The sequence below is a fragment of the Naumovozyma castellii genome, chromosome 6, assembly GCF_000237345.1.
Source record: "Naumovozyma castellii chromosome 6, complete genome".
Lineage (NCBI taxonomy): Eukaryota > Fungi > Ascomycota > Saccharomycetes > Saccharomycetales > Saccharomycetaceae > Naumovozyma > Naumovozyma castellii.
In genome coordinates this window covers 193,365-204,756 of record NC_016496.1, presented here as the reverse complement: position 1 = coordinate 204,756, position 11,392 = coordinate 193,365, and the positions used below count along the sequence as shown (strand labels likewise).

Genomic DNA, 11,392 nt, shown 5'->3' with positions numbered 1-11,392 from the left:
TTATGCGTTGAATGAAAGTATATTCTTCTCATGAAAATAAAAAAAAACTCTGCTTCGTTGTCATTAGATCAAACTATTTTATAAGTACGTATCCATCAAATATTCGAATTAATACTGATTTTAACTCCCAATCAATAAAGTTTAGGATAACGAAGTACGGAGTAATATGTGATTCCTAAAAGTTTTGGTGACTATCCAAGATTTTTATATCATTTTCCGAAGTTTGTAATGTGAGTGAGTTACTACTAGGTTGTGCTTTGAGAAAAGAAATGGCCATGGAATTTCGTCTCACACCATATTGCTCTATTTTTTTAACGGTACCACTTAATTTAATTGGATTAATAATGACACCATCAATGTCTGCAACTTTGGAAATAAGACTTAATGCCGCTACTAGCAAAGTACAATCTTCGCGGTGGCATCTAATAATACCCATTGATGTTGTATTCGAGAAGTATTTTAGTTGCAACAGTGATGCGACCTTACCTGCACCATAATCACCAAAGTTGATTTGAAGAGAACGTCGTATCTCTTGCAAAAGAGTCTTTGATGTAATTTGATGGGGAGATTGTGTATGATTAGAGACGTATATTTCGGTTTTTGAGTATTGCGTCCCAGTAACAGGAGGGTAAAGAATTTCAAATAAAACGTATCTACTCTTTAAACGGACCATTATGCGCACTTGGGTGTGATTTGCTGAGAACCTATTGATAATTAGTCTTAATGGATATTGAAAAGTTTTTTTTTCAGTAAGGGCGAAGTAGCCTTGAAGCACCGGCAGAAAGTCGAAGTCAAAGAAGAAAACAATTTCCCTAACTCGGAACACACTTAACGTTTGAAGAGATAAATATAAAAGAAAAGGGTTATGTAACTAAATTTTGATTATCTAGCATGAATTGCCGTGAGCATTGTATAAGTTGATCGACCCAAAAACTGTTGGAGGATGTGAAACTATTAATTGTTCACATCTGTCAGTAGCGACAATTGCTATTATTTTTATGTTTTATTTGAAAAAAAATGTAATATGAAGTTATAGAGATAAGTTTACATATCCATTTTTAGTTAGATCCCTTTTTCTTTTCATTTTCTTTCTCTTGTTGTTTTTCTTCTTCAATTTCCTTCACGTATTTGTTGATTTCCTCATTCGTTAAAGTGATAATCTCTGAATCTGGCTTAACTACTGTGATTTCTATATTTTTGGCACCAGTTTGAACTACCTCCAAAAGAGATTTAACTGTCAGTCTTACACATTCTTCGACATTTTTAGGAGGTTCATCACGGTTATAATTCTTTTCTAAAAATTCACGAACTGTTTTGGAATTTCTACCTATAGTCTGAGCTGTCCAGGATGAGTATATCCCACTAGGTTCAGTCTGATATAATTTTGGTTTATTATCCCTTGGATCAAAACCAGCTATTAAAGTTGAGACACCAAATGGTCTGACACCACCAGACTGTGTATATCTTTGTTGCACACCTGCAACGTAACGTGTCAAATATTCCACCGTAACAGGATCTTCTAACGTTAACCTATGACTCTGTGCTTCCACTCTTGCTTTTTCAATTAAAATTCTCGAGTCAGCATTTAAACCTGAAAATGAAAGGACAAGATGCGAATCAATTTTAGAAATCTTTGATGGTGTAATTCTGGGGTCCTGTAATTTTAGAGTTGATCTTCTTTCACAACCGAGAACAACACAATCGGTACCTTTGATACCAACGGCACATGTACCCCTTTTGACTGCTTCCAAAGCATACTCTACTTGGAAAATATGTCCATCAGGGGAAAAAATAGATAATGCTCTGTCGTAGCCACTCATTATAGTTTATATTTGTGTTTTCTAAGTTTGAGGAAGGCAAAGGTGCTTACTTTAATTAATCGAGGAACTAGTGCCAAATATCTGGGTGGCAAAATAAAAATGGGCACTGTGAATTTCAAACTTCGCTTTGAAATCGTGAAAGGTTACCCAGAATTATCAAGCCTTAGAAGTTAGAAGTTCTAAACATGATAAAGTAAAGAATCTCTACTATGCCAACAATATAGATGATAGAAGCACTCAGCGACTTTTCAAGATTATTATTTGGTATACACACTTATTAATTTATTTAGTTCAGTATAAGTCCAAGCACAAGCAGCGAACCTAATTTTAGACAAACTATCTGATGGCAACAATTTCTACCCGACTACTATCGAATATTTTCTTGTTAATTACATATACACAACCAATCTTTTGAGTCAGACTTCTACGATGATTGCCAGAACTAGTTTTTATTCTCTATAGTGAATGGAATCTGATGAATCCTTATTTATCGTAGAAATAGTTGTTAACACATCATCCTTCTCGGAATGGGTTTTGTAGTTTCGATTTAAACCAATTGGGAATCTCTTTATCTGGCCACAATTACATATAAGCTCCATAACGTCATTATTCTTATTGAGCTTTTTGTTATGTTGAGAAAGGTTGCGGATCTCTGATCTAACTGTAACACTTGGTATAAGTACTCGATGACACTTTTTGCAAAGCGATCTCTTCACGGTGGGTAACATGCTAATTTTAGACTTTTTACTTATGAGATCTATATCTCTAGCATAAAGCCTGGCAATACTTTGAGAGTCATCGGATAGATTAGTCATAGTAGTCCATGTTGAAAGTTGGTATAAGTAGCTCATCCGTTGTAGTTTTTCTTTATTTGCAACATCTCTTGGTGGATCAACTAAGATAATTCCATCTTCTGTGATTCTTTGGCCTGCTTTCCCTCCCTTTTTTTCCTTCTTGGCCATCCTCAGTGTTTTTCCTAGTGATATAGAGGATGATTTTCCAAACTTTTTTTTTCCTCATACCGCAATGGATCCGTATTGGTCGTCGTTACCCTGTGCCCTTGTCGATAGCAAACCGTCTTCATTAACAGGAAAGGTTCTATGAAAGAGAAGCACAGTTAAGAAACCATATTTTCCAAATTGGAGCTCTGAAAATATTAATGGAGTACGTCCAACATTTCTGACCAAACAATTTGTTATGTGAACTAGTTGGAGCAATAAAATAACAATGTCCAATACCCATATAGTGTATTTTCTCTGCTTTTGACATTCAAATTCGCCGATGACATTTAGAAATATATACCCACCATTGTAGTTGCAGACATCTGCCTGTATATCCATGTTCCAATGATAGATACTGCCATATGCAATTTGAAAGACTAATATGATTTGAAAATAAAAAACGATTTTTAAGACTATAGGTTTAAGTACTTCATTCACTATATTATCATCGTTCTCTTCAGAGCTGACATGATATACATCACGAGCGTATATTTGGCGATTCACTAACAGTTCATCTACGAATTTGATTAGCTGTAGGAGGATAGTAGATGTTAGAGCTAGCATACTTGAATTGTCCTTAATGAATCTGAGGCAAATTGTTGCATAACAAACGAATTCTAGTTGGTTGGAAAATATTCTAGTGCCAGATTTTACCATTTCTGCATGAATAGTTCGTTTCAAGTTGAAAAACACCCGTCAGTCTTTTAGTAGTAGATCTGATATTTGAGTTTAGTTTGGTCTAGTCAGATCAAAGATAACCAACCGCCTTATGTAAAAATCCCTTTTTTCCCATAGAAGCGCGTTTCATTCGGTCCATGATATTTACAGATGAGTTAGTTGTATTACAAATCATAAAACAAGTCACTTTAAAGCGCCTAGTTTATATCAGATGAACTGTCAACCGCAGGATAATATGGATAATATGACTTCTAACCATTCCATTAGCGAGTTTCCCGATTTAAAACCGAAATCTTCACTTGGAGAGCATACGTCGATGTCCAGAATTCATGTATCAAAGAATTGGACACTTCCTCCTCGAATAAAGTCTCGTGGAACAAGCCATAGAAAGAAATTACCTACACAACTTGAAGGTGGGAGCAGAAATATTTTAACGGATGGAGATGTTAATACATTTGCCCATAATACCCCTCCTAGTGATAAGGGTTCACCCAATATGGGCAAGAGTGATTCTGAAAGGAAAAAGATACAAAATCGTGATGCTCAAAGGGCTTATCGGGAAAGAAGAGCAAACAAACTGAAAGTATTGGAGGATGCCGTTGACTCGCTACAACAGTTAGTTAAGAAATGGCAAAGGAAATATAAAGAGACAGAAAAGGAACTGCAACAATACAAAGAGACATTGGAACTTTCATTGAATGAGAATAAACAATTAAAAGAATCTTTGACGGCCTCAAATAATGGCTTAGTATGTTCTATTTGTTTGCAACCAATAGAAGACCCATCACCACAACGTTCTGAAGTCAGAATAGCGAAACCATCTAGAAAGACAGGACGTGTAGAAAAGGTGTCAGTGGAAAATGGCACAGAGCAAAATAAACGTTTGCACCACATCATAAGTAATTTTAAACCCATGAAAGCTGAAATGTTAAAGAAAGCAATTGGAATTGGAAGCTTTAGTGGCTCAAGCGGAGTACTTTCGAAGCTGCCGACGACCACAGGAACCAGCGATCAAGTGGAGAAATCAGTTACCTTCCCAAATAGGGACCTTGCAAAGAATGAGAATATGGCAACCACCACTCCAAATAAATGTGGCTTCTGTGAAGAGGGTTCGCGCTGTGTCTGTAATGAATTAGAGGCTGCAGAAGAAATGACCCAAAAGTTAAGCACTAATGCGTCTGAGAAGTTAAGTGGTCATTGTCAAAGTTCACCAAATAACTGCACTAAATGCTCTAACATAGATGAAACATGCATAAAACCAATCAGCCCAACACCCAGTTATATACCAGAAACGGAGGTTTCATCTCAACAAATGGAGATTGATTTCAATCAGACTCCATTGGTTGATAACTTTCAAAAGATAAGAAAATATATGCAATAAAATGCTGTAGAAAACCCCAGAGAGTAAGTGAGGTTCAGAAATTAGTGAAAAATATCTAGGTATCGTTATTTTTAATGTATTGTTAAATATCATGTTATGATAAGCAAATTGTATCTAAGGTTCGCAATTTATGAAAGTGGATATCAACCATCTAGTTCATTAGTAGGAAGATATCATAGATTTCACCGGCCTCCTGATGTTCATTCACGACGCGAGATCTTTTTGATTTTTAGTAATAGCTTTTGGTTGATCCCCTGACACTATTTGAAACTTTTTCATCATTAACAGACAGATATGCTGTGGACCTACGAAGAGATTGGAGTAAAATATTGGATAACGGACATCTTAGTAGAGTCCATCAAGGATTAAGTCCAGAGGCTCAGCGGGGGATCCAAAAAGAACCAAAAAATTGCTTCCAACCAGATTTGAACTGATGATCTCCACATTACTAGTGTGGCGCCTTACCAACTTGGCCATAGAAGCTTATTCCTATTTTTGTGTTGTATTGTTTGAGCACTCAACCACGAGGATATCTCGTAGAAGATGATAAGTGATATGAAACCTGTCAATCATGCTATGCTCGACGAGATGAAAAAGAATAAGAAAGTTATGTACATTAGACAAGAATTAATCATTATGATTACATTTGTAGAATAGATTTAAAAGAATATAGATTATTATTATAATAAAGAATAACCTTTACTTTTGACAACCAGTTATCATTGCCTTATTGAAAAGCCAAGATAATATATATATTAATAAAAGCCTCGTGAAGCCTTTGAAATATATATCCAAAACCAAAGAAAAATCACAATCAAATTACATATATTAACTTAGTGACAACTAGTAGTATATATAATTAACGTAAAATTCCTATATTTCTTTCTATATATGCTGGAAACAGATTTTCAAATAGTGGTACTTTTAATATCCTAAGATGAAGAGTATAGATATCAAGTTTGGTACAACGTCTTCTACAAGACACGAATTGACTACCAAATATGGTAAGAACGCGAAGAACTACAGGCATCGACGCGACACGATCATTATTAAACTTCGTGTCTGCCCACGTTGAAATACAAACTCGTGTTCTCTATTCCAACATCAGGATGGGTATGAAAGATGTGATACTTCCGAGCGATATAAGTATAAAAATTGATAAGTGTAATGTACAAGTAGTTAATCTCTTTTCTGTCGACGCTCTAATGACGCCTGTCGTTTGCCCATATTCTCGCTTACCTAATGTTGCGGGTAACGATAAGACGAAACAATACAGGATTCAGATGTATTAATTAATTCGCGATGTTTGATAAGGATTTACAAATTACAATATACCAACTAAGTATTAAACTAGTAGTATATATAATTAACGTAAAATTCCTGTATTTCTTTATATATTGTATAATTGTAGTGTATATAGTGATATTCTCTTTATTATCGAAGATGCGCTCAACTTGTGTGTTGTCCACCTCTAGGTTACGTAATATGTCGGGTAACATTATGGTCAGTCAATACACAGAATTGAGCATTGTGTTTCTTTATCATTGTTCTGTGTTAGAGATCATTGGTTATTTATTAAGCTATTTGTCCTAATTCTCTACATACCCAAGGGTTCTCTCTCAGAGACTCCTTGGGCTTACATATTCAAGAATAACTCTTAATCCTCTTGCCCATATTCCAAATATGGAGAGTTAAAAGGATTGTACTCTCCCAAGTGGAGTTATCTATGTGAACAAAGTAATAAATTGTATGAGATGCTATTTGCTGGCCTAAGTTATTTTATTTTTTTAATTTTAACTATCAGTTTTTTATATATATTTTAAGTCATGAACAAGAAATATAATAAAACTGTGGCTATAAAAACCAAAAAGGAAGTTGCGGTTGGTGTTCTAATTCACTGATAATTCCATAACTAACTTATCAGTGAATTATTGAGAACATCTTCAAATGTAATTACATAATCTCTAGCGGTTTTGCCTTATTTCCATATCGTGCTACACTCATGGGTACTATTTTTTCATCATTAAAGAGTTATCAGAACGTTCCTAATTTGTAGTGACATATTCTGGGAGACAGCCTCAACAACCAAACTTTGAAGCAACCAGACTAGTCTTTAAATATTGTATCTAAATTTGTAATCGGTTTGGAGATTCGCTAAACAACTTTCTGTTTCAGTTATGATGCTCTAATGTCATTAGATGGTTATTTACTGATACGAGGTAGCTTTAGATTAATGCTAACCGTTACACAAGTAAAAATTTCACAATAGTGAAATATTATTTTGAGTCAAATAGGAACAAAGCAGAAGGGCCTGTTCCTTTATCTACATATAACGTCACCTTTACATTCTTATTTTTATACTCGAACAAGTATTATAAGCTGAAACGTCATATAAAAAATAAAAACGCAACAACATTCTCAATTAAATAACTGCATGTTACCATTGTTCGAAGACAGTAAATACGAACTCATTTAAATAACCTTAGATTCATTTAGCAGAGAAGAATCAAGCTATTCGCCTCCGAAAACCGAAAAAATGCGGATTGAAACTGTGGCTTCAGCTTGATTACTCAGAGACATAAGGAATGCAATATAATATAAAATATGACAATGTTACCTACCTATCTGCTGTTAGAAAGATTTTAGATCGTTAGTTATCCCTTACACCGTAGGTAAGACTAGTATTACTACCAAATAAGGAAATGGTGGAGGCTTACGTGCATGATAATGACAATAAGATTGATTTTAGAGAACCCCATAATTCAGGGGTCGCTGTGTCATTAGAACGATTGGCAAAATTAGGAATAGTAGCCAAGTATTTGGAAAAGATTGACGATGTTGAATTACTTGCAAAGGAAAGAAACTACAAGAACAGGGATACTGTTAAATTGAGTAAAAAGACATTCAATAATGACGAAACTCTATTATTGAATCAACTAAATATCTTCTATCAAGAGCATTTGCATGAAGATGAGGAAATTCGTTACTGTATCGAAGGATCTGGATACTTTGACATCAAAGATACGTTTACAAATGAATGGATTCGTTGCAAAGTTTCCCCTGGTGATCTATTAATTGTCCCTGCTGGTATATATCATAGGTTTACATTAACAACAGATAATTTTATTAAGGCGTTACGATTATTTAAAGATGAACCCAAATGGCAAGCTCATAATAAATCAGGAGATACTGACCAAATGTCAGTTAGAAAACAATACCTAGAATCCATTGGAAACTAACCTAACTTAGTTAAATTACTATGCATTTTTGTAAAATTTTTGTAACATTTCTCAACTTTGTAATTTTAAAAGAACAAATATTTCACTATAATCAATATATGTGCAGACTACAGTTCTGCAGATTATGTTCCCAGCAGTAACGGTACTCGCCTGCTTTTCCTTTTGCCGAGTCCTGAAATTTGAAATTGAAATTCACTGAAATACGATACGAAATTACTACGTGACGTTATGTAGTAATGAAGATTCCCGAACTCTAAGCGATTTGAAGACAAGCAAGATCCTCTAATATTGGAACAGTACTACTTGTTACTGGGGTTGAATCTTACGTTGGTTGCACTCACTATCCGTCCTTGTTGACAACTGTTGCTTCAAACTTAGCGTTCACTTTTGGATAATGGATGCTGTGGAACCATCCGTTATACTAACGGCAACAACAACGGCAATCGCTACTACCCCTGCTGATTTGATATCGTCTTACCTACCTAGGGTAGATCAATTCTATATTCCGGAATGGTTGACCATGCAATTCATTGCTAATAACCTCATTAGCTTTACTCCATTGTTTTCGTATGGTACAACAATTATTAGTATCGAAAAATCGAAAACTGCTCTGGGATTTTCTATTGATATCTGTGCGACTATGTTAATTGCAAGCATATTGAGAGTCTCATATTATTTAATTTCACCATATGAAATAACGCTGTTGAGGCAAGCGTTGGTCATGATCTTCATACAATTGATCTTGTTAAAGACAAGTTTGAAATACAGACCAGATGAATATAAATACCATAACTTGAAGAGTGTCGAAACATTTTCTCAGTTATTTAAAGAAATATGGTACGAATCATTTCAAAGTGTAAGTCTGAGCCACGAAGAAGATAATTTTTCAGCATTGACGAGAATTTGCAAGTTTCTTTATAAATTTCTGTTGATCTTTCTTTACAAATTCCTAAAGTTTTTCGATCCAAGTTACAAAAGGTTTGGATCCTTTTGGCAATGGGATAAGAATAGAACATTCTGGAAATTCTTACTCATCTTTACTTTTCTACAAATGATAGTGACTTTCTCCATATCAAATATTTTAAACTGGAGTTCTTTGGAAAGCTTCCTTGGATCTGTGATAGGTTCTCTTGGTTTATTCATAGAGGCATTATTACCGTTACCTCAAATTTCTATTCTTAATAAGTTGAAATCTATTCAAGGTTTTAAGTTAATCTTATTAGTAAGTTGGCTATGTGGTGATACTTTAAAGATCACATATTTGATGTTTGGAGCTAAAAACATATCAATGCTGTTTTTTTTCTTTGCTTTTTTCCAAATGTCCTTAGATATTTATATTGGAGGCCAATACGTTTATTATAAATATTATTATAATAAGTCCGAAGATTCAGATGAAGAATTTCCAGGAATTGAGCTAACTACATTTGGATTTAATAACCCCCAAGTTTTACAATTAGAAAACAGAGAAGATACCCCTCAGGATCAATATACAGGATCAACATCGCATGCGAAACCAAGAACACTAAGTGTATAGATAGATTATAAGCATAACTTTATATAACCTCAGAATTGCAATAACTAATTTCTCTTTTGAAAATGACTATACTCTTGTCGATGATACATAGCATTTTTGTTTTGATTCAAGTGCTTCAGAGAGGTGCCTTTTAATCAATTGGACGTAATTTTTTAGCATTAAAATATAAGTTTTAGAAACGACTTTTCCTATACAAAGTCCAATAGAAACAAATTACTTTCAGTTTATTCTGTATCCTACACAAGATGAGAGGCTCTATTTAACATGACGAAAAAAAGAAGACGTAAAAATAGGAGTCCATCTTGTGTAATATTATGAAAGCCCTTCTTCCCGTTTTACTTCTGATTCGGCCTCTTTCTCATTAACATGTCCACTTTCACTACTACATTCACTTTCACTATCGCTATCACTTCTTTCATCCTTTTGAACACCTGTAAAAATTAACCTGTATAGGATTCTAAATATTAAAAATAACCAGTAGAGATTGACCACCTGTAGTGCAAAAATTAATGTGAACACAATGGGTAATGAAATCCAACATTTATATTGCTGTGTAGCAAAATTTAGAACATAATTACCTTCAGTTCTAAATTCAGTTAAAACTGACCATAATATCTTGATATTTACATAATGGCGCAAATAAATCCAAACAACAATGAAGGTGAAGAATATTGGAGGTGTAAACTTAGAATCTAAATAATTCACAGTCTTTGTTAAAGCAAGGAAAAAATCTGATACATCCATGGTAATATAAATAGCAAGCCCCATCCTAGTAAAATGGAAAGTGTAGGATGACCATATCAGCAGTAGCGTCACAATATGGTGAAACACCAATTCTTTGAAATCCTTTCTTGGCTTTTCCAATTGTAAGACAAGAACACATGCCTGTTGTGCCCAAAATGCAGCTTGTCCTAAATAGAATAATTTATAAAGGAAAGTATTATTAAAATCGGGATAAGTTTGGTACATGGTTTTTGTTTCGAAGAGCCACAAATCGGTATTATACATGATATATAATCCAAAAGGACCAGATATCCCATAATAGATGATGTAGAACGCTTGCTCCATTATTCTCTTCATTTTATGGCCCGAAGTAACATTTAACTTGATGGTAATTGGACGAATTACCATATCCATCATAAATTCCCTTAAGAATGTAAAGAATATCATGTAGAAGAAAACAAAGCAAAGATCCTTAATACCTTTACCATATTGATCCGTTTCTTCAATTTGGTAGGATACACCGACAAACATGTGTAAGGGATTATCTTTCGAGTTAGGCCCCAGAGAGAAATAAACCAAATACACAATCAAAACGATAATCAATGGTGTGATCCAATAATGTTGTGAATGAAGCTGTATAAAAGACTCTAGAGAGGATTTTTGTTTTAACGGTTTCAGTTTCTCATATTGTTCGGCAGGACCTGTAGCTTTAGTAGTTTGAGCACTTTCTGTAAAACCATGCACAGTATCACCAAGGTTTATCTTCCCCACGGAAGAACTACTTCTTCCTCTAGTAGTTCTATGATTTACAGTCATATGTCCATCAACAGGGATGCATTCTTCGGAATTCCTCAATGGTGAGCTATCATGAACAGAGGACATGTATCGGAAGTTTAAAGCAGTTTTAAGTCCAATTGCCTATTGTTAACCTTAATCGTTATTATCAAATTTCCTTTGTTTGTAAAATAGGTGTAAATGGTTGGTGCTTTTCTTCTTTTTCAAGCTTCGAGAAAAGG

General features: G+C 34.4%; 8 protein-coding genes and 1 non-coding gene across 9 annotated transcripts; 3 read left to right on the top strand and 6 right to left on the bottom strand.

Annotated features, from left to right (window-relative positions):
• Positions 1 to 175: 175 nt before the first annotated feature.
• POP5 (RNA-binding protein POP5) lies at positions 176 to 673 on the bottom strand (the record flags this gene model as incomplete). The annotated part of the gene is made up of 1 exon (XM_003676895.1): positions 176 to 673. One exon carries the CDS (start codon positions 671 to 673, stop codon positions 176 to 178), a length of 498 nt encoding a protein of 165 aa, XP_003676943.1.
• A 385-nt stretch (positions 674 to 1,058) lies between these two features.
• Positions 1,059 to 1,820, bottom strand: PRE6 (proteasome core particle subunit alpha 4; the record flags this gene model as incomplete). Its single annotated transcript, XM_003676894.1, has 1 exon — positions 1,059 to 1,820. The coding sequence occupies one exon, from the start codon at positions 1,818 to 1,820 to the stop codon at positions 1,059 to 1,061; it is 762 nt and encodes a 253-aa protein (XP_003676942.1).
• A 449-nt stretch (positions 1,821 to 2,269) lies between these two features.
• RPR2 (ribonuclease P protein subunit RPR2) lies at positions 2,270 to 2,782 on the bottom strand (the record flags this gene model as incomplete). The annotated part of the gene is made up of 1 exon (XM_003676893.1): positions 2,270 to 2,782. One exon carries the CDS (start codon positions 2,780 to 2,782, stop codon positions 2,270 to 2,272), a length of 513 nt encoding a protein of 170 aa, XP_003676941.1.
• Positions 2,783 to 2,836: 54 nt separating this feature from the next.
• Positions 2,837 to 3,478, bottom strand: VLD1 (Vld1p; the record flags this gene model as incomplete). The annotated part of the gene is made up of 1 exon (XM_003676892.1): positions 2,837 to 3,478. One exon carries the CDS (start codon positions 3,476 to 3,478, stop codon positions 2,837 to 2,839), a length of 642 nt encoding a protein of 213 aa, XP_003676940.1.
• A 232-nt stretch (positions 3,479 to 3,710) lies between these two features.
• On the top strand, positions 3,711 to 4,880 carry YAP5 (Yap5p; the record flags this gene model as incomplete). The annotated part of the gene is made up of 1 exon (XM_003676891.1): positions 3,711 to 4,880. The coding sequence occupies one exon, from the start codon at positions 3,711 to 3,713 to the stop codon at positions 4,878 to 4,880; it is 1,170 nt and encodes a 389-aa protein (XP_003676939.1).
• Positions 4,881 to 5,290: 410 nt separating this feature from the next.
• Positions 5,291 to 5,363, bottom strand: NCAS0Ftrna16T. Its single transcript has one exon. It is a non-coding gene; the product is annotated as a tRNA-Thr (tRNA).
• A 2,219-nt stretch (positions 5,364 to 7,582) lies between these two features.
• Positions 7,583 to 8,119, top strand: ADI1 (acireductone dioxygenase (Ni2+-requiring); the record flags this gene model as incomplete). The annotated part of the gene is made up of 1 exon (XM_003676890.1): positions 7,583 to 8,119. One exon carries the CDS (start codon positions 7,583 to 7,585, stop codon positions 8,117 to 8,119), a length of 537 nt encoding a protein of 178 aa, XP_003676938.1.
• A 394-nt stretch (positions 8,120 to 8,513) lies between these two features.
• ANY1 (Any1p) lies at positions 8,514 to 9,653 on the top strand (the record flags this gene model as incomplete). Its single annotated transcript, XM_003676889.1, has 1 exon — positions 8,514 to 9,653. One exon carries the CDS (start codon positions 8,514 to 8,516, stop codon positions 9,651 to 9,653), a length of 1,140 nt encoding a protein of 379 aa, XP_003676937.1.
• A 312-nt stretch (positions 9,654 to 9,965) lies between these two features.
• On the bottom strand, positions 9,966 to 11,258 carry NCAS0F00970 (TLC domain-containing protein; the record flags this gene model as incomplete). Its single annotated transcript, XM_003676888.1, has 1 exon — positions 9,966 to 11,258. One exon carries the CDS (start codon positions 11,256 to 11,258, stop codon positions 9,966 to 9,968), a length of 1,293 nt encoding a protein of 430 aa, XP_003676936.1.
• Between the last annotated feature and the right edge of the window lie 134 nt (positions 11,259 to 11,392).